The sequence below is a fragment of the Lingula anatina genome, chromosome 5, assembly GCF_051362555.1.
Source record: "Lingula anatina isolate TDL-2025a chromosome 5, LinAna3.0, whole genome shotgun sequence".
Taxonomy (NCBI): Eukaryota; Metazoa; Brachiopoda; class Lingulata; order Lingulida; family Lingulidae; genus Lingula; species Lingula anatina.
In genome coordinates, this window is record NC_141771.1 from 12,273,974 (window position 1) to 12,299,445 (window position 25,472).

Sequence of the window (25,472 nt, forward strand, 5' to 3'; positions counted from 1 at the left end):
TGTCTATTTATCCAAGGACATATCTTTGAATATCTGTCAAAAATCAATCTGTAGCCCTGGTAGAGGGTAGTCATTGTCCATACAACTCAGCTACTGCGGTCGCACTGCTTAAATACGTACCTATATTAACAAAACCCGCAATCTTAAAGCTATTCTGCATTTAACAGAAGTTAGCGTACCTGGCATTATAAAAAATCGACATGGAAAAACAAGTGGAACAAAAGGTTCCGCTATAGTTTTACCCGCAAGTTTGTTCACTTGATTTAAAAGGCGCGGACTACCTGGGGGACATTTTTTAAAGTTTCACCCGGCAGCTTGTTTACTAGGTTTTATATAGATGCACACTAAGAGAGAGACTACCCGTTTCCAGACTATGTAGCGGTAAAAAGAGGTGCCTTGAGCATTGTAAGTTTTCAATTCTTTTCCTTCTTTTACCACGAGAGACGATAGCGTCATACTACATTATCATGATAAACCTCAGATGGAAGTAACATTGGATAAAAAGCGCGGAATATACTGTAATTGCCTGGCGCTTAATTCATCAAATCATTATTTTGCTTATGAACTTTTGCCATTGAATCATCTGCACTAGAATCTCTGATGTTTTTAGTTTGAACGAAGTTAAACGAATATATATTTACTAAGATTGTGTTCATATGGAAAGACAGTCGCCATATTTACACCCCTTTTACACTATGCAGGAGTTTGGGTGTAGACCCGGAGCACGTTTAATATATCATCGAGCGGAAGGGCACCGATCTCTCGTGGATGAAGATAGGGCACTCACTACTACTGAATCGTGTCTTTAACAGCGAAAGCAGATTGTAATATGTATAAATATTGTTCAAAACTGCCCTCCTTTCTAACAAAAGTTATACGCAATGGAGTCCATTGCCATTATTCCTGTCTTTCCCATAACTACACGTAGATTTATCAACCCTTGCCAGCAGTGCAGAGCTGGAGGACGTGGGTGCGACCCGTGCGGAGACATACCGCCATTCATTATGAAAAAAAATCGAAGCGGTAGAGTTATTCTCACTACTAGACTCGAGGCAAAGCAAGAATGCACCACTACCCCTGTATGTATGTGTCCTCAAAGCCCCCGCATTTGACTGTGAACTTAGGTAAAAATCAATAACACAACAAAAGAAAAAAGCTCAACAAAAGCTCAGCGTTAGTTTAACCTGATACCTTGTTTACCAGATTTGTATGACGAGCAGCAGGGAAGACGGGAAATGTGGGACCATGTAACTGTCTAGAAGATGTCTTGAGCATTGTAAGGTAAAAATGCATTATGCCATTTTTATTGTTTCATGGGAGGGCGTTAGATTACTATAATGTTCAGGTCCAAGTAAAATGATGAACAATTTTGAAGTTCACTCTTTTTAAGGGACAAAGATATTGATCTAATTTCTGATCGTTACTGAATTTTGTTATTATCATGGAGCCCTCATCAACAATATCAGTCTGGTTGGGGAGTTGGAGATTTGTTTGATTTTTTCTCGGCGCATGAATTATTCTGCATTTGTAGCATTAACATCGCAGAATTTTCCTCAATATTCTATGTATTATATGGGCGTGTAGAAGTTTGGATTAAGAAAGATTTGGGCGTTGTTAGGTAAATAAAATAAACATATTCTTTTATATTTTACATATATTTAGTATTTGCGTATAAGTGCACATGGAATCAATGCAAGGCAACAGTTTTAGAGGAGACAGTCACCTGTGTCGTTATTTGTTGAACCAAGTTTTGCTTATGAACACTTGCCATCGATGTTTACCCTAGTACAGTGTACCTCTGCTGTCATTGTAGTTACCTGGGCTCCGTATCTCGAAAGGTTCGCTATGTTGCGCATGTGCGCAAGTGTCTCGATTCCATAACCGATTCTATTTCGAGATACGTTGCCATGGAATCGAGACACTTGCGCACGTGTGCAACATAGCGAACCTTTCGAGATACGGAGCCCAGATCTCCGTGTATTCAGCATTCATCGATTGTAATGTAGATATCAAATATAACGATCAATATGCTGTGATCGTGTCCTAAAAAATGAACACCCACCATTGTTCCCCCCCATGCTGCGCTGTGCGGAGGTCAAAGGGCACATCATCAAGGTTTAGAGTCGACTCTTTATCGAAATAGGAAGAAACGGTGTCTTAAAGTGTATATATAGTGTCTTAATGTGTATATATAGTGATATGTTATTTTTCTTCAGAAATGCCATTTCTATCATTAAAACTATCATAAAGTAATCAATTCACGCTGCTTAATGTTCAGATCCGATAAATAGATTTGCAGATATAATAGTTGTATTGTCAGCAGGCTATCCTCCCCTATCAATGTCATGCAAACCTTTAGAAGGTGTTTTATTGTAAAAGAATCAACGCTATTTGGTTAAAATGAAATATTTAATAAAAATGTTTACAAAACTAAAGAATGGAGGGCTCGTGTGTTATTAGCGCAGGTGTATATAGAAATAATATATTTCTTCCTTTTTGTCTATCGGTACATTTGAAAACACCCGAGCAACAATTCTTTTCTCTAAAAATGTTTTTTTTTGCAGACAAATGTTCATTTTTGGCCATTTGTTTCAAGTCGAGAATGTCAGAGACTTCGAAAAAAGCAGATTTTTTTGTAAATTTTTGAACTGGCTGGAATGGATCATAAATTATACTTATTACAATGAGAAATGTTTTTTAAAATTATCCTTTGAAAGTAAAATCTAAACCAACTTTGGGAGAGCATAGCTCTTAAAGTGTTTTTTTTTTTTGTTCACATATGTCATGTATACAGAGATTTTAGAGGACATGAAAAAGGGGAAAAAACAACAACGATTCAATGTAATCTTTCTGAGGGAACGCAATAATTACATGTATTACATTTGAATGAAAACTTTGCAAGAGAACGCAATACTTTTTTACGTTTGAAAGCAATCTTTGTCAAGGAACGCAATAATTTTTACTTTCGGATAACAGTAAACATTATCATGTTTTGCAGATGCTCCAAGGCTACCAATGCAAGTCCACGTGCATCATGCAGATACAGGACCTTAGTTGGGTTATTGGCTTTTGATAAGGTACATTTCTTCTCTACTGTTCTTCTATCTCGCTATGTTAAATTCATAATGCCAACGGCATGCACATGCGCTTTAGTAGTTTTGCAACCAACGTTAGGGAACTGAAATTTTGTTTTTAAAGCTTAAGACCTTTGGAATGAAATTGTCGACATAACTACTTGGTAATTTTCAGCAGGACTGGAGAGTCTCACTCACCTGATTATTTGGTAAATGTCTTACCTAATTTTCATACATAATGAATTTTTAGCAAGAGAAATGGCATTTTGCATGTGCTTTAAATAAAGTGTGATCTCTCTCTCTTTTTGATAATTTCTGTATTTCTCTATTTTCTAATTAATTTAGGAATGCGAGTCTTGGATGCAGATCCAACTCCTGCTGGTTCTTTAATCAAAACTTAAGTGAATTTAATTTTTTTTTTCACAAAAATGCTCTGAGCAGTTGAAACAGCTATTCGCTGTATACTAGTACATCAGAGAAATGGAATGAGGAAATACATGTACAGGGGTGGCAAAATTAAGCAATAAAATTTTCTGCAAAATTATGTGGTTTAATTTCAGGTATCCCAATATAATCAATATGTCAGCAAACAAAGATTCACCAGAATGGAAAAAGCTTGAATTGTTGCAAAAGCTGGACAAAAATCCAATATACGCTGGGTCAGATGCAGAAGAAGCAAAGGGGTGGACAAGGCTCAATCTTCAAAGAATTGGAAGAAGAATTCCACAGAGTATACGTCGATGTATTAAACTTAGAATACTTGATATATCTGGTAATGGAAACCTAGGCCATGCAACATGGGATGCAATACACGCACTAACAGGTCTAGAGGAGTTGAATGCATCAGCATGTGGAGTCAATGTGATCTCAATGAAATTCGATCAGCTGGCAAACCTAATTAAATTAGATCTTTCAAAAAACAACTTGAAAGAATTCCCATCGTCAATATTTGAACTGAAGTCATTGGAAAAGCTTAACCTGGGCTATAACAACATCGCCACAGTTCCTCCACAGGCAAAGCAACTGAAACATCTTAAAAGCCTTGACCTGTCCCGAAACGAGCTGGAAGACTTCCCAGCACCAATATATGAGCTGGAGACACTAGAAGAGGTTAATGTGAGCTTTAACAACATTGCGGCAATTCTGCCACAGGTGGAAAAAATGAAGAATCTGAAGGTGCTAAAGCTGTTCAAGAACAACCTGAAAGAATTCCCAATGCCGGTGTGTGCACTTAAGACACTAGAAGAAGTTGACCTGAGCTTTTCCAACATCAGAACAACCCCATCAAAGGTAAAGCAATTAAAAAATCTGAAGATTTTGAAACTCTCTAACAACAATCTGGATGAATTCCCAATACCAGCATGCGAACTGGAGGCACTAGAAGAGGTTGACCTGGACAACAACAACATCACCACAATTCCGCCACAGGTTAAACAACTGAAGAATCTTAAGGTACTAAAGCTGTTAAAGAACAGACTGCGAGAATTCCCAAAACCAGTATGTGAGCTGGATACACTAGAAGAGGTCGACATGAGCCATAACAACATAACAACAGTGCAACCAGAGGTAAAACAGTTGAAAAAGCTGAAGAAGCTAAGGCTGAAAGACAACGACCTGAAAGAATTTCCAATAGCAGTATGTGAATTGGAGGCACTAGAAGAGGTCGGAATGAGCGATAATAAGATCACCACAGTTCCAACAGAGGTGATTCAACTGAAGAATTTGAAGTCTCTAAATCTGCAGAAGAACAAATTGGACCAATTTCCAATTTCAGTATGTCAGCTTATGACACTAGAAGAGGTTATCTTATCCAATAACAAGATCCCCACTGTTCCATGGTTGGTAAAACAACTGAAGAACCTGAAGATACTAAGGCTACAGTTCAACAAACTGAATGAATTTCCGGAACCGATATGTGGGATGGATTCTCTGGAGGAGGTCAACCTGGGCAACAACAGGATCTCCATTGTTCCATGGTGGGTAAAACAACTGAGGAACCTGAAGATACTAAGGCTACATTGCAACAAACTGAATGAATTTCCGGGACCGATATGTGGGATGGAGTCTCTGGAGGAGGTTAACTTGTCCAATAACCAGATCCTGACAATTCCACTAGAAGCAAAACAACTTAAAAATCTGAAGGAACTAAGGTTGCGCAACAACAATTTGGTAAATATTCCTTTATCGTTGTGTGAGCTGAAGACACTAGAAGAGATTTACCTGGACAATAACAAGATCAGTGCAGTCCCTCCACAAATAGAACAACTGAAAAAACTCAGGATACTAGGGCTGTGTAAGAACAATATAGATGAATTTCCAAAGCCTGTATGTGAACTGGAAACACTAGAAGTAGTTGACCTGGAAGGTAACAGCATCACCACAATTCCGCCAGAGGTTCGACAACTGAAGAATCTTAAGGTACTTAAGCTGAAAAACAACAGGCTACGAGAATTCCCAAAACCAGTATGTGAGCTGGATACACTAGAAGAGATTGACATGAGCCATAACAACATAACAACATTGCGACCAGAGGTAAAACAGTTGAAAAAGCTGAAGAAACTAAGACTGAACCACAACCATCTGAACGAATTTCCTGTTACACTATGTGAGCTGGAACCACTAGAAGAGGTTTACTTGGACCATAACAACATAACAACAGTGCGACCTGAGGTAAAACAGCTGAAAAAGCTGAAGAAACTAAGACTGAGCCACAACAACCTGAAAGAATTTCCAGCTACACTATATAAACTGGAACCACTAGAAGAGGTTGACTTGGACCATAACAACATCACTATGGTTTCTTCAGAGGTTAAAAATCTACAGAACCTTAAGATATTACGGATGTGCAACAACGGGCTGGATAAATTCCCTGTACCATTATGTAAGCTGGAGACACTAGAAGAGGCTTACTTGGACCATAACAACATCACCACAGTCCCATCACAGGTAAAGCAACTGAAGAATTTGAGAAAAATATGGATGCGCAGCAACAATCTGGTCGAATTCCCAGTAACATTATGTGAGCTGGAGAAAATTAAAGGAGTTTTCTTGGACAATAACAAGATCACCGCTCTCCCAGCTCTGACAACACTCAGCAGAATACGAAGTTTAAGTCTTAAGTCTAACAGTATTACTAAGATTTCAGAGGAAATAGGCAAAATGATGCAGCACTTAGAATCTCTTAACTTAGAAAACAACAAGTTGGAAAAATTACCTGAAGGGATGCGATTCCTATCATCTCTAAATGAGTTTTGCCTGGGGGGTAACACACTGATTCAGCCACCGGAAGAAGTAGTCAAAGAAGGCAGAGAGGCAGTGTTCCGATATCTTGAAGATCTGGCACAAACCAGAGCAGAGAAAGCATCAAGACTTCAGGTTCAGGTGCTAGGAGAAACTTGTGTAGGAAAAACAAGTCTGGTGGGAACACTCACAACGGGAGAGCCCTACTTGACCCTTGAAGCAGACAGAACGCATGTCCTGCAGCAAAAATCATGGGTGCCACAGGAGGATATCTTCTTGAATATCAATGACTTCGGTGGTCATTCAGTCTACAAAGTTGCACACAACTTTTTCTTGACCAAAAATGCATTATCTTTGGTTGTTTTTGATATCTGTTTGAACATACCTGAGAAGTACCATCGTGATATAGGAACTTGGATTGAAAACATTTATTACAGATCACCAGAATCAAGAATTTTACTAGTAGGAACTCACGCAGACTTCCTTAGTGTTAAAGAAATACAGACAAAGAAGGAAGATATCAAGGGAGCGTGGAAAGCACAATTAGAAAAGAGACAATCCAGATTGAAAGCAGCCTGTGACACGTTGCGTAAAAAAATGAGAAAACAGAAAGAGCTTACAGAGGCGTATCGTACTAAATTAGATCACATAAGAAAATCAATGAAAAACCCACCACAGGTTTGTGAAGACATATTTGTCACAAGTTCCAAATCACAATATGGAATTGAGAACCTTAAAAATGAATTGATCCGAATAGCAAAGCAAAAGGCCATCATATTACCAGGATCATGGTTGAAAATAGTAGAGAACATCGAAAAAGCTAAACACAGTGGGACAGAATCTGTTTTGTCCATGGATTCCATTGGAGAAATAAACGAAGAACACGAACCTCCCCCTAAAGTTGCCAGAATTGCAGAGGCATCAACCAGCAAAGAACGAGACAAATCAGAGAGTCAGAGGATGGAAGATGTAATTTCGTTTCTGCATGATACTGGCGTGGTTTTGTGGTTCAAAGCCAATCCTTTGCTGCGACAGGTCATTTTTCACAAACAGGATGTGCTCATAAACCTCTTGAAGGCAGTCCTCCGCCATGATCTTGCATCCATCCTCGTATATGATACTAAACCCTTCAGTGAGAGATTTAGCGGACCGGGGTTTGAATCTGCAAAACAGGATGCGCTGAAACGAGGTATTTTGAGCACAACATTGCTTGAATGTTTGTGGGAGAAGTATGACCTAGGGACACCAGGATTTTTAGCAATGCAGAAATTACTGAAGGACTTCGAGGTGTGCTATGTGGTTAAAGGCGAGGAAGAAGATATGATTCATTTTCCGTGGATCTTGGAAGAAGGTCGCCCAAAAGATCTTTCCTCCAAATGGCAGACTACACCCCTTCCCCGAGATGCATTGCAAATTTCCACCGAGGTCCATTTTGCCGGCCCCTGCCCAATAGGGCTGTATGAAACGGCTGCTGTACATCTCCATGAACACTTGAAAAACTTCAAATCAACACGTATAGACTGGAAGGATGGTTTCTATGCCCAGCTTGGTGTTTATCTCCGAATGACACTTGAAAGGGAATGTGTAGGAAACCCAGCCAATGGAATACTAAGGCTTTCCATGCGGGGGGACAATCTTCACCAACTCAAAGAGTCTTACCTTAAGTTATTCAAGGACTTAACACAGTTGATAGAAAGAGAATGCCCTGGTGCAACTCGAGTTGAATATGTGGTGTGTCCACATTGTTTACATAATGAGGAAACATCTCCATCACTTTTTGAAATACCAGAGCGATTTCTTAATGTTTCACTGGAAGATAGGGCATGTTATCACCCTTGCCCAGAGGAAGATCCAAGTTTCATGGCCTCGGCGGATTTCTATTATCCTGTGACGGAGGGTACGTTAATATTACAGTCAGTTATAAGCGGTAGTAATGTTATCCAAAATGTATGAAATTGACACATTATCAGTTGGCAGAAAACTTTGGAACTGAACATTCTACATTGTTTATTTTTAAAATAGTTTATTTAATATAACATGCTATTATTTTGGTAGGTGTCATGACCGATCTCCACAGTACAACCCTGAGGATACATGGCGTACAAATGTATAAAGACATCAGTGGTCCATCCCGGCCCCTCCAGGAGATAATGAATCGACTTGTGAAAGAAAAGATACTCACAGAACAAGACCGGAGATCCATCCTAGATCCAGATGGAACAATCAATCTTTTCAGCATCCTTAAAGGAAAGAGGGACTCTGCGTTCTACATCTTCTGTGGAGCCTTACATGACAGTGGGAAACATGAAACTGCGAGTCTTCTGATGTAGGTTGACGTCTTGTTCCTACCAGCTATACTGAGTTTTAATGTGTTTATCAAGTTAGATATTTCCTGGGTTATTTTTCCATTTTTTTTTTTATTTACAGGCAATTGGTTCACATTTAATTATACCGGATTGGTTACTGACGTATCTTGTAAATATAATTCAATCCATTATATGCCACCAGAAGACTCCCCCAGAAATGTTTGCTTGAAAGCAGTAACCAATTTCCAATTATTTCATATTTCACTAAAACTGCTTTCTTTATGTCAAATTTCTTTTATTTTGAATACATATTATGAACTTTATTGTAGGTTATCGGATTTTGCAGTGGGCCTTGGGGAAGATGGTCTCAGAGAAGCGCTGACAACTTTGTTGCACGAGAGTGTACTAACACAGGAGGAGGTGAACTCTGTGCTTTATAAATCAAGGCAACAGCTTTCTCGTAAGGTGGGAGTTCTTCTTCAAAAATTGAGTGACAAAGTTCGCTTTTTACGGGGTGAGCCCTTTTCTAATTTTAAGAAAGTTGTATATGAGATTGAAAGGAAACAGCGACTGGAAAAGATGTACCCTTCAAACTCACCTGAGCGTAATAAGCTGGAATTGCTTCAAAAGCTCGACAGAGACCCAAAATATGCTGATCCAGATTCGGAAGAAAAAGAGATATGGAAAAGCCTAAATCTACAAAGAATTGGAACCAGAATACCACAGAGTATATCTCGCTGTGTCAACATTGAAAGACTTGATATATCCGGTAATGGAACCCTAGACAAGGCAACATGGGAGGCCATACACACACCAAGAGTTCTAGAAGAGTTAAAAGCATCTGAGTGTGGAGTAAATGCAGCCTCTTTAAAAATCGATCATCTGACAAGCCTAAAAAAATTAGAACTGTCCAAGAACCACTTGAATGAATTACCATTATCAATATTTACGCTTGAAAGACTGATAGAGCTTGACCTTAGCCATAACAACATCACCACCATTCCACCAGAGGTGCAACGACTAAAGAATCTGAAGAAATTAAACATGTCCCACAACAGTTTGGAAGAAATCCAGACTCCAGTATGTGAGCTGGAGACATTAGAAGAGCTCAACCTGAGTCATAACAAAATTGCCACAGTTCCACCAGAGATAAAACAACTGAGGAGTTTGAAAGAAATTAACCTATCCAACAACAAGCTGAACGAATTCCCGATCACTTTATTTGAGCTGGAAACACTAAAATCTGTTTGGATGGATCATAACTACATAACCAAATTCCCGGTCTTGACAAAAACCAGCAAAATAGGCTTTCTTAGTCTAAATTCTAACAATATTATTGATGTTTCTGAGAAAATAGCTGATATGATGATGAACCTCGTCACTCTTGACTTAGGAAACAACAAATTGAAGAGATTGCCCGTGCAAATGCATCTCCTGTCATCTCTACGTGAACTTCACCTGACAGGCAACAAATTAATTCAGCCGCCACAAGATGTAGCAAACGAGGGCAAGGAGCCGGTGTTCCGGTATCTTGTAGATCTAGCAAAAAGTTCAGCACAGGAAGCATCGATGCTCCAGGTCCAAGTGCTAGGAGAAACTTGTGCAGGGAAGACAAGTCTGGTGGGAACACTCACAAGGGGAGAAAGCTGCTTGACCCCCGAAGAAAACAGAACACATGTCCTGCAGCAACAATCATGGATGCCACAACAGGATGTTATCTTGAATATCAATGACTTTGGTGGTCATCCAGTCTACAAAACTGCATACATTTTCTTTTTGACCAAAGAATCCTTGTCCTTGGTTGTATTCAATATCTGCTTAGACATAGTAAAGGAGTACCATAGTGTTATAGGAACATGGATTGACAAAATCTATTACCGATCACCAGAATCAAGAATTTTACTAGTAGGAACTCATGCAGACCTCGTTACTGTTGAAAAGATACAGACAAAGAAGGAAGATATCATGAGAGCATGGAAAGTACAACTGAAAAAGAGACAATCCAGCTTGAAAGCAGCCTATGACAACTTGGATGAAAAAGTGAGAAAGCAGAAAGTTCTTACAGATGTGTATCGTACTAAGTTGGATCACATAAGAAAATCAATGAAAAATCCACCAAAGGTTTGTGAAGACATATTTGTCACAAGTTCGAAATCAATATATGGAATCGAAGACCTAAAAAATGAATTAATCCGAATAGCAAAGCAAAAGGTCATCATATTACCAGGATCATGGTTGACAATTGTAGAGAACATTGAAAAAGCTAAACACAGTGGAACAGAATCTGTATTGCTCATGGATTCCATTGGAGAAATGAGCAAAGATCACGAACCTCCCCCTAAAGTCGCCAGAATTGAAGAGGCATCAACCAGCAAAGAACAAGACAAAGCAGAGTGTCAGAGGATAGAAGATGTCATTTCGTTTCTGCATGAAACTGGTATGGTTTTGTGGTTCAGAGTAAACCCTTTGCTGCGACAGTTCATCTTTCACAAGCCAGATGTGGTTATAAACATATTAAAGGCCGTCCTCCGTCGTGACCTTAAATCCGTCCTAGTATATGATACTCAACCCTTCTGTGCCAGGTTCAACAGACAGAAGTTTGAATCTGCAAAACAGGATGTGCTGAAACGAGGTATTTTGAGCACAACATTACTTGAATGTTTGTGGGAGAAGTATGACTTAGGGACACCAGGCTTTTGTGCAGTGCAGGAGTTACTGGAGCACTTTGAGGTGTGCCATGTTGTCAAAGGTGAGAAAGAAGACAAATTTCATTTCCCCTGGATCTTGGAAGAAGGTCGCCCAAAAGATCTTTCTTCCAAATGGCAGACGAGACCACTTCCCCGAGACGCACTTCAAATTTCCACTGAAGTTCATTTTGCTGGTCCCTGCCCAACTGGACTGTATGAAATGGCTGCTGTCCATTTTCATGGATATTTGGGAAACTTCAAATCAACACGTAGAGATTGGAAAGATGGTTTCTATGTCCAGCTTGGTGATTGCCTCAGAATGACACTTGAAAGGGAATGTGTGGGAAACGGAATACTAAAGCTTACTATGCAGGGGGATGATCTTAACCAACTCAAAGAGTCTTGCCTTAAGGTATTCAAGGACTTGGCACGATTGATAGAAAGAGAAAGTCCTGGTGCCACTCGAGATGAGTACGTGGTGTGTCCGCACTGTGTTCATGAAGAAAAAACACCTCCACCTCTTTTTGAAATACCAGAGCAATTTCTCAATGTTCCATTGGAAAATCAGGCATGCTATCACCCTTGTCCAGAGGAAGAGCCAAGTTTTATGGCCTCAGCAGATTACTATTACCCAGTAACTGAGGGTAAGTTTATATCACTATTAGTTATGGAGTAGTATGTTAATTGTGCTGGAATTACACAAGATGGGTTAAGTTGTCAAGTTTGAGTGTGAAAGAAAACGGTCAAATTATATCTTTTATTACACATAGCACATTTGTTCACTTGATATCAGTGGGACATGAGCTTGTATCTTGGTTACTGTTCCATATAGGTAACATGACCGATCTCCACCGTACGGCCCTAAGGATACATGGTGTGCAATTGTTGAAAAACATCAGCGGTCGATTTAGGCATCTCTGCGAGATATTGAGTCGCCTTGTGAGAGCTGGGATATTCACAGAGGAAGACCGGAGATCCATCCTAGAGCCAGATGGAACAATCAATCTTTTCAGCATTCTTAAAAGAAAGAGGGACTCGGCGTTCTACATCTTCTGTGGAGCTATACATGACAGTGGGAACCACGAAACTGCCAGCCTCCTCAGGTATATATATATTTTTTCCAAGTTTTGTTAGTTTCGTATTAAACACTATCACCTAAATAGGTAACAGCGCCTTTTTAGTATTAACGTTGCATTTGTTGGGTTGTTAAATAAATGTCATTGCGTCTGTCACATACCATTATCAGTTTGATTGTTTTAGTATCTTGAAAATATCCCACACTCTGTTGCTTTCTAGCAGACTTGGAAAATAACCTAGGTAAGAAAATTGACTGAAAGCAGCAACTGATTTCTAATTACAACACAATGCACTGAAATACATACATTTTGCAACCCAATCTAGATTACCAGATTTGGCAGTGGACCTTGGAGAAGATGGTCTTAAAGCAGTGCTGACAACTTTAATGTCTGAGGGTGTCCTAACACAGAAGGAGGTGAAGGCCGTGCTTCATGAATCACAGCGACAGGTGTCTCGCAGGATGGAAGTTCTTCTTCAAAAGTTAAGCGACAAAGTACCCTATTTATGTCATGACCCCTTTTCAAAGTTCAAGAAAGCTGTGTATGAGATTGAAAGGGAAAGGCGTTTGGGTAAGGAACTATTTTCTCTAAATTAAAGTAACATAATTTAGAGACATTTAATTAACATTATGTTTGCCTTTGTTAACAGCACTATTTTTAAAAGGCTAAATTATTTATTTTTTATCAATTTATCCTCCATGTTGGCACCATACAGTTAAGGGTCATGTAACATCACTAGAGAATGTACACCAACATAAATAAGGGTACGCCATGCAATTGTTTTCATTTAAAATTTGCACACTTATCATTTGATGCTAAAAGTCTGGAGAAGGGTTTTGAATGAATTACGGTATTATCATGGAGAATATTGGTGCTGTAAATGTTACCCGAATTGAGCTACGAAATACGGAATGAGATACGAATAAAGGGAACCGGAGAAGATCAGCATTGGTCAGAATTGTGCCGGAAGTGACGTGCAGTGGTGTTAGAAACGAAGCTGAGTGGTCATTTTAACATAGAGGTGAACGGCAGTGAAGACGGGTTGTCGGAGGAAAAAGAAGTTTTCTAAACAACATGGTAAGATAACACTTTTTCTTTACGCATTTTGGGCAGAGAAAACTTGTAGAAATAATAAATGCATGATATGAAAACGTGACACGGAACTTGAAGGTGCAAAATCGTGCTTAATTTGCGGTCAACTTGTTTAGAAATAAATGCTGCGTCGACCGCCAGCGCGACAAAAAGGGTAAAGGGGAAATAATTCCCGGGAGTCTATAAATCGTTGTCATGTGGAAATTTGGCATTAATATAATCCGATATGTCCATATCTAAGTATTTTTGGGTGTTTTATGGTATGGGCTGCAATTACAACGATGTTTTAGAGGTCTTGAAGGACCTTGTGAAAACCAGGAAGTAGTTCGTAACTAACAAGTGGAATGTACCGATCTCCGACTGCTGTGCACAGCTGTATCTTTTTTTTAATATATTGACGAATTTTTAGATCTTTATATGTCCATCTGGCATGAAATTCCACACACATGATCACACTGATATACCTTTTACACTGGGGAAGGCGCTAATCAGTGACAAATGCCAAGACAAAGGTGACATTCTGACAGCCTCTTATCTGAGTTAAAAATCACTGACAAAAGAGACTGGCAATCAATTTCCTCAGGCTGGCAATCATTAGCCTATAGAAATTGGTCATGTTACATGTTATCTACCTGTGAGAATCGTTTTACCAACTGAGTATTGCATAATAATGTCAATTATTAGTACTTTGAGCTAGTCTTAATTACCTGTCAGCTCACCTGAATTCTCTTTTTGTCTTTTTGGGAAGATCTTGTCAGTGAAATGTTTTATTTGTCCTGTGACAAAAATTCGTCAATATATTGAAAAAAAGATACAGCTGTGCACAGCAGTCGGAGATCGGTACATTTCACTTGTTAGTTACGAACTACTTCCTTGTTTTCACAAGGTCCTTCAAGACCTCTAAAACTTCGTTCTAATTGCAGCTCATACACCCCAAAGATACTTAGATATGGACATATCGGATTATATTAATGCCAAATTTCCACATGGCAACGATTTACAGCCTCCCGGGAATTATTTTCCATTTACACTCTTTGTCGCAATGGCGGTCGATGCAGCATTCATTTTAAAACAAGTTGACCGCCAATTAAGCACGATTTTGCACCTTCAAGTTCCGTGTCACGTTTTCATATCATGCATTTATTATTTCTACAAGTTTTCTCTGCCCAAAATGCGTAAAGAAAAAGTGTTATCTTACCATGTTGTTTAGAAAACTTCTTTTTCCTCCGACAACCCGTCTTCACTGCCGTTCACCTCTATGTTAAAATGACCACTCAGCTTCGTTTCTAACACCACTGCACGTCACTTCCGGCACAATTCTGACCAATGCTGATCTTCTCCGGTTCCCTTTATTGTTTCCCCTTTTCTGTATTTTAGGATCAATCGTGAGTTTGAACACAGAGGTGCTTTACAGCAGAGAGCAGAGACAAGAAACCACGTGATAAACAAATGTGAACAGATGCCATTAACGGTGCACTAAGGGACAAAGATAAACTTCAACTGGTCCCAATTAGGTCCTCAGATTACAAATCAAAATGTTATTCAAAACAGTTTTGACCAACTACGTACTAAATGTGGCTCCAACCAAGAAGAAAATGAATAGTTTGTAATGCTGTGGATATTTGGTGATGTAAAAACCTAGACCAAATGTTTACAACTTTGCCAATGCAACTGTGTGAACAATGACTGTACAGAGTAACACTGGGGCAATTGCGTTTTCTTTGAGATCTTTTGGCATCTGGTAATAGCATATCAACATCCAGGAATGTACATGTACATTTTGTAAGTGCTCTCATTGGACGGATTATAGAAACTTTGAGCATGTTTATACAAATGTGGCTTTTCCAGCATTTGATATTTGGCGATTTCTGCTATTACTATGAAGTATTTAGTATATTGGATATTTTGTGCATAAACAGTTCACTTTCCTTCTAATTTTCAGTATTTTATTATTATTATTATTATATCAAAATTTGAATTTGTGCTATTTGATACATAAACAGCGTATATGCCCCAGGTAGCTACCAATTTTTTTTAGATTCTGGTGGAAAAGGTTATAGTCATGTAGCTTTAAGGTTACGTGTCAATTGGAATTGCCATTATAACAAGGTCAAATTTTGCAACTCAAATATTTTGGGAGATATAATATAAATATCTATTTATAGTTTGATCTTATAACAGCCAATGGTTAATACCCAGTACATGTAGTGGATTTTGTACAGAAAAAGATTCCTTTGCTTAGTAAGTATTACTCAGCTAACAAAATAATGCTATAAGAACATTGAGGGCACGTTAGGTTTATGTTACCTTAACGTCATAAATAATGTTTCCCAGGAAAGTTATGTCAATCATTTTAGAATGTTTATTGGGAAACTATGAATTTTGCATGTCTTTATGTCACATAACTTTTGGGAATTTTCAATTATAGCTATAGTCATGAATAATCTTATAGATGTATGCTGAAATATAGCAAATACCCTATTAGTATTTGTATGCTAATTTGTTGACAAGTATTAGGTTCCAATGCTTTTAAATATAATGAATATTTAATGGTATGTATAGTCGAAAGTAATCTCATAAAGATTTGTGTGTTTAAAATATATAGAAGAATATTCTGGGAGAGCCATGTTACTGCATAAGTAGTTGTCATGTTAGTGAGCAGTCGAGTGAAACCGCCGTTAGAGAGTAGATGTTGACACCAAGTTTAGTAGAGTAAATAAAGAGCGAATGAACGGCACGGGTTGGTTTGAAAGGCTTAAAACTTTTAAGTATGGACAGCGTTAACAATATACCAATGTATTTCATAGTATTCGCGGAGAATACGGTATTTCATAGTATCAAACTTTCGGAGACAGTACATATGGTACCAAGTACGAAGAAGAACAAAACCTTTTACAACATCTTCAAAGGATTATGTTTATTCTCTACAGCATTGCATTACATTTACACAGTAACATTAAGATAATATTTTAATATATTTTTAAAAAGATGTAAAAATAGGTCCTTATGGACCTGTAGATCACCAGTTTATTTGTCTATTTGGAGATATATAATACTCATATCTTGATAAGTTGTGGGTGGACCCTTACATGGATAGTATCAGATGATTGTGATGTACTATTCAACGTACTTGAAATAAACCACTTTCTTAAATGTTAATTTCTAAGTAATCTAAAACATATTCCTTCATTCATACACTCAGATATTTTGAAGGCCGTTGTGTTGTAGAAAGGCGTTTAATATTACAATTATCATTAAAAGAGCTCTAAGAGTTACGCTGTATTTTTAAAGTAGCAGCCTGTAATAAGCATGCTTTGTTGCAGTTTCTCCCTGTAATAGAGGCAAACTTCATGGCTTTACGCTTGTCGCTGTTGCTGACACAGCTGGAGTAATAGCCTGTTAAATGCCATCTCGTACAGTCCCAATACCACCACCCACCACCGCCTGAAATACATGTAGTAAGCAACATGTTGTATCATTTATCTTTTTTCAGTCATCTCAACAGTGGCCCATTTTTTTTCCAAATTAAGCAATATGAAGCACGTTAAATTACAGATTTACATTAACTTTGTGGCTAACCAAATAACTGCGGAAGGGCATTTAAAATCCATAAGTAATAAAAATAAATAATCTGGTATAAAAAAAAAGGAAAAAAAGAAACAATAGACTACATGTAATTGACGTGAGACTTGATACACTTGGTACAATAAATAAATAAATAAATAAATAAATAATTAAAAATCATCGTGGTTAGTATTAACTAGAAATACTACTTAAGCTAATGTAAGTATTACTTCAGCTAATTGTGCAATGGAATCATACCGTGCAGCTCACTACAATCCAGTGACTCTCCTACTTCATTATCATAAGTTCCAAATTTCCAGTTTACATTTTCTGTTAGATAACTATTGCTAGATGTGTTGTACGAGTCGACACTAATAGCAGCAACCTTATATTTCTGGCTTTCATCTTGGATGCGAAACAGGTTCCATCTGACGTAGTAGGTGTTTCCATCACAAGACAGCATGTCAATCTGCATTGAGTAATCCCCTTGATTGGTTAATGCGTAGAGAGCATCGTTTCCAAGCCAAAACTGCTCACGTGGGTCACCAAACCCAACTTTATATGCATTCCAATTTCTGTGGAAAGACATGGTGCTGTTGTATCGACTCATCACAACAATCCATCCGTCGTCGCAATAAACTTCTTTTTGACCAAAGCCATCTATATCAATGGACGCTAAACCTGAACCCTCTGGAAAGGCACGATAATTTCGTTCAAAAGGGCGTTTAAAGTTACATTTGAACTGAACATCGGTGGAGCGGGGATTCGCATATAAACCACTTCTACTCGTTTCTTATATGACTCAAATAAGGTCGACATACCAAGGTATAAATTGAATGAATCACTCAATCAGCCATAAAATAGCTTTAGACTGCTCCTTTCTTTAAATTCTTGGTCAGAAATCTAACCTACTTATGTGACCCACTTACTGTCCCATGTATATACAGCAAACAAAGCTAGCAGAAAAATCCATAATTTTACAGGTAATATTAAAAGTGCCTTTTGGTAATTCTCTTAGTTATACTATTCGAAACTACACACACTGGACAATAGAAGTGTCACCCCTACTGAACCAATACTTTGGGGGAGATAAATGACTGTGGAATGATAAGCTCCTGGTATCATTTTACTAACATCAAATTTCACAAAAAAACCAACAATACAATTCCATGGTACAGCGGTTTTATACTCATTAGTCACATTATAAGTAGACCAGGCATTATAACTTTGATTACTCTGATTCAGGGGGTGACACTTCTATTGCCCAGTGTGTGTATATGCTGGCATTTGGTTGGTTTTTGAGGCAAATAAATTGACTTCATATGCATCTTTAAACTCTCTATCCTTACTTTACTTACAGCTTTTACACTCTACCATTTATGGTGTGTTCAAAAATAAAAAAAAAAAAACGAATTCAAATTTATCACGACCATACAGCCCCTGGTACCTACCAAGATCATTGCAATCCTTTTCCACCTGCAAAATAATGTATTTTTAAATACATTCAATTCAGGTTGAGACTTTATTTAGCAAAGGAAAATTCTGTAATTTTCATCACTTTCCCTTTATCACCAAGCTACTTCGTATTAAAACCCATTGACTAAATTACGATCTTTAAAACCATTTTTTAGTTCACAAAGATGGAGACTGGTGAATGTCGCTCGTTGCCATACAGTGTACAAACAGGAATTCACAATTCAAAACTTATTCCGATATACGTGTAGATCGCAATTTTCTCAACAGTATGATACATGTATACCCCGGCAAATAAGGCAAAATTCTTAAAATTCCCAGGATAAAAAAAAGTTATTTTACAATATAAAATTCTTACAAACATCTTGAAGAAAAGTCTGCGTTCTGTATATCTAGCAATTGAATAACTCGGTTTTATGCCTCGCAATAATACAAGTGCGTAAGGAATACTGCAACACATGTATCTACTCTAAAGATTTGACATTTTCAAAAGAAAGGCATTGTTTTCCGTTAGGGATGGGTATCTGTCTTTGAAACTGCTGCACAGGTTTACCTACCTGTTATACGTAAAGTACGCACCGCCTTCATATTGTAATAGTGTGACACGATCGAGTGCCTTTCGGTAATTCAGCTCACAGTCCCCTATAAATATAATGGACGGAAGCTATAGCCGATGCCTATTTGTATCCCATGTAGGTTTTCCGAATATCGAGATTTTGGTTTTGGTTTACGTGTACATTGATTTAAAGCTACTGACAATTTGATTCTGCAAGTCATGCGTGGCCCAAAGGAGATTCATGTATTTGTAGTACGCGGAGGAACAAACGCTATGAGGTAGGTGACATTGCTGATGCTAATTGTGTGTAAATTTGGTGACATTTGGTAGGGTCTTTTCGATTTAATGGACATTTTTTACCTCTTGGGAAATCACATTGGAACATCAACATAGAGAGGGGGGTACATGTTATATTGATAAATCGTTTTAAAATGGATATAGTAAACGGTATTTTGTATTTCCGCACCATAATTCAAGTACGATATGATATCTGTACATGTATAACAAACACTGTTAATAACAGTTATACATATACGAGGTGACCATTTGTAAATAAAAGCACTTGGAACTGGAGGTGGAACAACCTTTTTAACGAATGGTGTGCCGGGTATTTATGCATGACCCGGTGACATATCAGACGAAGAGCCAGAGTAAATTGCAAGTGCATTTATCAAATAAATGAAGTATAAAGTCTGAAAAAATCGCCGGGTCATGTACATAATATACCTTGTCTCCTGCATTGTTTTGCATTAATTTAGTTAAATTAAATTAGTTTAAGACTTAAAATCAATAAAATCACAAATCTACAAATATTACAAACATTTTTTAGACTCCGAAATTTTACGGCAATACGAAAATTAACGTGCAGTTTTTGATTTTTTTATTCCAGTTTCACTTTTTTACTTTTTACGCTGGTTTGTACAGTGAAGCCTGGGAACTGAAAATTAATGTTGTATGCGTTTGATATATATGATCAAGCTAATGAACAGCAGCAGCTGATGTAACAATATTAAATGTATTCCCATTATACAACAGTTAACATTGATTTCACAATGTTCAATGGGTTCCCATAATACAACAGCAACGGTTGTCACAATAGTGAATATATTCCCATTATATGACAGTACAATGTAACTACAGTATTAATGTCACAATGTCCAATGCCTTTCGATTATATAACAGCAACAGTTTATTTGAGAAAACTAAACACCTTACCTTGTTTACTACATTGTAGGTGCATTTTCGTAGTAATTACAAGATACACATGTTTCCAAGTTTGCACATTTTACAACACAGCCGATAGCGCTTCCCGCCGTCACCGTCTTCCAGACAGAGAATGGTAAGATGAAGTCTTTTGTGGCGGCAAAATGTGTGTAATGAACATTGCTTTGTACCTGATGTATTACTAGTGCAAGTCGCAAGAAAACTATAAATTTTTCCAGATAACTCTTTGGCACGTAGAATCCCATGTTCATGTTTCGGAGGCCTGCTGCTGATTACCATTTGCTTCTTAATTAATTTATTGTAAAACAGGTGCCCTCCGGTGACGTCATCACGCAGAGCTGTGTCCTTGCTTTACCAATGTAACCCGTGCTTTCAGGATCTAATAATATTTGCATTATACGCGATGAGTATTTTAAAAGTTGGATTTCTCCTTTGGCCGATGCAGATTTGCTATTAACATGTTATCTTCTCGATTTCAGTCTCTGTCACGGAGACAATGAGTTTGGTGGCGTCAGTGCACGGCACTGCTAAGTTTTGACCTTCAGTAGAAGTTTTGATCACAATCGATATATTTGTCAGGCGGTTGAATGATTGACAAAGACACATTTTGGTTCTCAATCAGCCTTACTTTCTTGAGATGCATAAACTCTGGTATACTTATGTAGTGTTTCATTGTCTCAGCGCGTCTAGTTTGTGTATGAAAGTGTCTTTTGAATGTGTGGAGTGTGCCTTGAGTCTCTCTTTGAATAGCGGTGTTATAACCCTATTTATACTGTATAGAGAGTCTTTCTATTCCAAATAGAGACTATGGGTTCTACATACTAGTAAATCTAATAATACAACCACAACATTGAAATATAAACCGCTTTGATATTCTCTTCTGAACATTAAACATTGGTTCTCGTTAGAAAAACTATGTGTCTGGCTAAGTTATAAATTACAAACTCGAAACATATGTAATAAATGAAGATTTAAAGAAAATAAATGTATATACTGTATAAACTGACCAAGAGACAGCTGGTTTAAAATACCTGCTGAAGGTAACAGTGGTGGGCAATCCTGAATGACACGATAATTTAATAAAGACTACTTTTAGTAATACCGAAAGGAGACACGTTAATAAGCAATCTTTGACAAGAACTCGTTAAAGCTAAGTACATGTTGTTTTGCAGTATTTACGATCTCTAAAATTGTTTAGTTCACGAAGATGAAAACTACATGGTGAAAATCACTTGTTGCCGTACAAACAGGAATTCAGAATACAAAACTAATTTCATTATAGACTGCAATTTTGCCAAAAGGTTGATATACCCTAGCGATTAAGCCAAAAATAATAAACAAGGCAGCAAAGCTGTCAAATGTACAGACAAAAAACAGAAAATAAAGATGCAAAAAAGGTCATTTTGTCAATTTTGATGCAATAATAAATAATGCTTATAATAGCACTGTCAGTCAACACTGAATTTTAATCTTGTACAACGGGTAACATGGTCAATAACAGGAGCAGACCCAGAGATATTTTCTGACAGTATTCCAAAGTATCTATGTTGATCCATCCTCCATTTTGATGGTCTTCCAACAGAAAAAAATAGATACCAGTCAATATTAACTTAATAACCTGACTGTCTTCCGGAAGACCCAGAAGATGGTCTCAATCCACCCCTTCAATAAGATTACAGTTTCAGGACCATGAGAGTTCAAATTCACATTATGAAAGTCTCAATATTTGAAAAATGATGACAGTGCATAAAATAATATTACATAATGTTTAAAGACATAAAAAACAATACAACTGCTTATGTAGAAATACAGAAAATGTGCAGAGCCCCAGGCAGATGAGAGTTAAAAGTCACAAATGCAAGTGTTTGAGAAAAAATTATAAAGGAAAACAACAAAACTAGAAAAGCACTTTGAGAGTGCAGACCTCTGCCAAGGCAGCAATTGTTGATTATTATTGATAATTGATTGATTATTGATCCAGACCACCACCAAAAATTAATCATTGTCCTCTTTGGCCCACTTCCGACAGTTCCTGAAAATTTCTGCAAAATTGGTCCATAACTTTTTGTGTTATGTGGATGACAGACAAACAGGGGTGAAAATATAACCCCCTTGGCAGAGCTTGAGGTAAATATAATTCCAATGAAGATGCTATTCAAACTTTTAATCTTCCAGTTTGATATATATATATATATATATATATATATATATATATATATATATATATATATATATAACTTATTTGCAATATTAAACAAAATTTACCTGCATAATTATCACTGCTTCCTTATTATTAATCTAGCAGAGAGCTTTACCTTTGGGAGTTTACAGGGAAATATCAACAAGTGTGCTTTACGTAATCTCATTTAATGGCCTATTAAAGCAAATGACTTTATAACTCTGAAATTAATCTAGTGATACCCAAGGGTAATTTACAGACTGACCCACTCAAAGGTCTTCAGGCCCATAAGTCACACCTTAAGAAAAGCACAAAACCATAATGCCCAAAATAGGAGACTACCAATCCTGAAGCAATAATACATTATGTTTAACTGCACAGTCAACATCAACTTATGCACAACAGGTAACACAGACGAAAGTAAAAGCATAATGCTCCAGGCCCATCAGAGTTCAAGTTTATACTTAGAAAGTGCCAGAATGAGAAAAATGAAAATTTCACAAAAAAATGCATAAATACAATAAACATGATAATCCAATAGAGCTGGTTTTCTCATGAGCTGAAGGCCAATCCTAAAAATCGTACTTGTAAGTTTAAAATTATAATAAGTAGCACAGTTTTCTTTTCATAATGTTTGCAGTAGCAGTGCAAAAAGATTGTTGTCAATTTTGATGTAACATTACATAATAAATTAGAGAATAATTATCACCAATTTTTGTTTATTGACTATAAATAGGATGGACATGTAGAAAATATGATTACCATTTGGCTTCATGTCCATGGGATCTCCGAGTCCCACAATGAATATGCCAAAAAGATAATGAATATTACACTAAAATGTATAACTTCCAGAAAAAGAAGCCAATTAGACTGCTTTTCTAACTCAGGCTGCATTTTAGTCCTGTGTTTCTTTTTTGAAAGTTTGACAGTCATAAGTAACACGGTTTTCCCATAATGGTCATCAAGGCAGCAGCACCAAAAATTGTGTTTTCTTCTATTTTGATGCAACATTACATAATGCTTAACAGCATACTGACCATCGATTTTTAATAATAAAATATAAGTGTCATGGATTTTCACAAAATGTGACTAGCATGGGTCTTCAAGCCCGTGGAGGTTCTAAGTCACACCTTGGAAATGCCAATATGTGAAAAATTAAATTTTCACAAAAAACTGTTTAATTGCCAGAAAAATTTACCAAACAGACTGCATTGCCTACTGAAGCTGTATTTTAGTCCCATGTTTCTTTCCTGTAATTTTGAGAACAGTAAGTGACATGATTTTCCTTAAATGGTCATCATGGGAGCACTGCCCAAAATAGGGGTTTCTTCAAATTTTGATGCAATATTACATAATGTTTTATAGCATAATGACCATCAATTTTTAATTATAAAATATTAGTATCATGGTTACTCAGAAAATGTAACTAGCAAAAGCCTTCAGGCCCATGGAACGTCAAAGTCACATATTGAAAATGCCAAAATGTAAACAAGACAGCACTGTTGTGAAATGGGTTTATTTCCATTTTTAACACTTTTTTAACATAAAACAAAATAAACAGTTTACTGCCATTTTTATATGACCAATGAAGAAAATTGATGAGATGGGAAAAGTATCAATACAACAGTGTTAAATGTCCAACTTCCTCCATTCTGAGATTCTGAACATAGTGGATGATTGAATCTGACAAACTGCAATGATATGAGTTTATTTCCATTTTTGACACTTGATTACACAATACATGATAACAAGTTTACCATCATTTTTACAAAATCAACTAACAATTTGTAAAGATGCAGGAAATGTCAAACAAACACTTTTACGTATCTTATTAGTTCAATAATGAGACTGTTAACATGCCTAAGAATTGAATGTGAGGAAATGTGAAAAAACAGCATAACTTCTAAAATAATGGACTGATTATGCTGATTTTCAAACTCAACCTGCGTTTTAGTAAGATTGGCCCCTCCTGTGAGTATAATGACAATTGGCCAATCTGTTTTTCTTATATTGTGTTATCAGTGTTGCATATATACTGAAAAAAGTGAAAAAACAGCATAAATTCCCTATATGTGACCCGATCGTGCTGATTTTCGAACTTGACCTGCGTATTATGAATATTTATCAGTTCTGTAAGTTTCAAGCCAAAAGGTAAAATGGTTTTCCACTTATCGTGTTATCGGTGCTGCATATATGCTGAAAAAATAGAAAAAATAGCCTAAATTCACTAAAAATGACCCAATCACGCTGATTTTCGAACTTGACCTGCGTATTAAGTATATTCATCAGTTCTGTAAGTTTCAAGCCAAAAAGTAAAATGGTTTTCCACTTATGGTGTTATCGGTGCTGCACATATGCTGAAAAAAGTGAAAAAACAGCATAAATTCCCTATAAGTGACCCGATCATGCTGATTTTCGAACTTGACCTGCGTATTATGAATATTCATCAGTTCTGAAAGTTTCAAGTCAAAAGGTAAAATGGTTTTCCACTTATCGTGTTATCGGTGCTGCATATATGCTGAAAAAAGTGAAAAAACAGCATAAATTCCCTAAAAGTGACCCGATCATGCTGATTTTCGAACTTGACCTGCGTATTATGAATATTCATCAGTTCTGCAAGTTTCAAGTCAAAAGGTAAAATGGTTTTCCACTTATCGTGTTATCGGTAAAAGTGCACGGTGACGGCGACGGCGACGACGGCGACGACGGCGACGACAGACGCAGATGATGGCTATATGTACAGACACATCTGTGTCTGTACATAAAAATGAATAGAGTGATTTTTAAAAAAAATGTTTATAAGTTTAAAGTTAACTCGCATCAATTTTAGTTCAGAAATGGGATGTTTTTGTTTTTAACAGATGGAAAAGACATTTTCTACCAGCCTTCCAAGTTCCAAATTTTGATTGGCGGATAGTGCGTCAGCTAATACACAGAGGCATGCGTCTATTGGAATAGGGCGAAAGAAAGGGTTTATTGAACAGATTTGTACAGATCATGG

General features: G+C 37.2%; 2 protein-coding genes across 3 annotated transcripts; one reads left to right on the top strand and one right to left on the bottom strand.

The window, feature by feature from the left end:
• Positions 1–257: 257 nt before the first annotated feature.
• LOC106170298 (uncharacterized) lies at positions 258–16,610 on the top strand. Of its 2 annotated transcripts, XM_087013354.1 has the most exons (9): positions 271–405; positions 1,204–1,281; positions 2,999–3,077; positions 3,635–8,211; positions 8,370–8,640; positions 8,950–11,951; positions 12,140–12,410; positions 12,709–12,953; positions 14,853–16,610. In XM_087013354.1, the coding sequence occupies exons 4-9, from the start codon at positions 3,654–3,656 to the stop codon at positions 14,915–14,917; spliced, it is 8,412 nt and encodes a 2,803-aa protein (XP_086869480.1). In that variant the 5' UTR covers positions 271–405; positions 1,204–1,281; positions 2,999–3,077; positions 3,635–3,653; the 3' UTR covers positions 14,918–16,610. The 2 variants fall into 2 exon arrangements, with proteins under 2 accessions (XP_086869481.1, XP_086869480.1); XM_087013355.1 differs by lacking the exon at positions 1,204–1,281 and having other exon boundaries at positions 258–405.
• Positions 16,611–16,740: 130 nt separating this feature from the next.
• LOC106174524 (fibrinogen-like protein A) lies at positions 16,741–17,628 on the bottom strand. Its single transcript, XM_013556124.1, has 2 exons — positions 17,298–17,628; positions 16,741–16,919 (listed from the first exon to the last, which is right to left on the bottom strand). Exons 1-2 carry the CDS (start codon positions 17,626–17,628, stop codon positions 16,741–16,743), a joined length of 510 nt encoding a protein of 169 aa, XP_013411578.1.
• Between the last annotated feature and the right edge of the window lie 7,844 nt (positions 17,629–25,472).

Bases quoted from the DNA above. Each gene is read 5' to 3' on its own strand.
- LOC106174524 (XM_013556124.1), bottom strand. From the start codon at position 17,628: ATGTCTTTCCACAGAAATTGGAATGCATATAAAGTTGGGTTTGGTGAC. The intron at 16,920-17,297 runs GTATGATTCCAT...CATGTATTTCAG, and splicing joins GGATTGTAGTGAGCTGCACG to GCGGTGGTGGGTGGTGGTAT.
- LOC106170298 (XM_087013355.1), top strand. From the start codon at position 3,654: ATGTCAGCAAACAAAGATTCACCAGAATGGAAAAAGCTTGAATTGTTG. The intron at 8,212-8,369 runs GTACGTTAATAT...TTATTTTGGTAG, and splicing joins CTATTATCCTGTGACGGAGG to GTGTCATGACCGATCTCCAC. The intron at 11,952-12,139 runs GTAAGTTTATAT...TGTTCCATATAG, and splicing joins CTATTACCCAGTAACTGAGG to GTAACATGACCGATCTCCAC.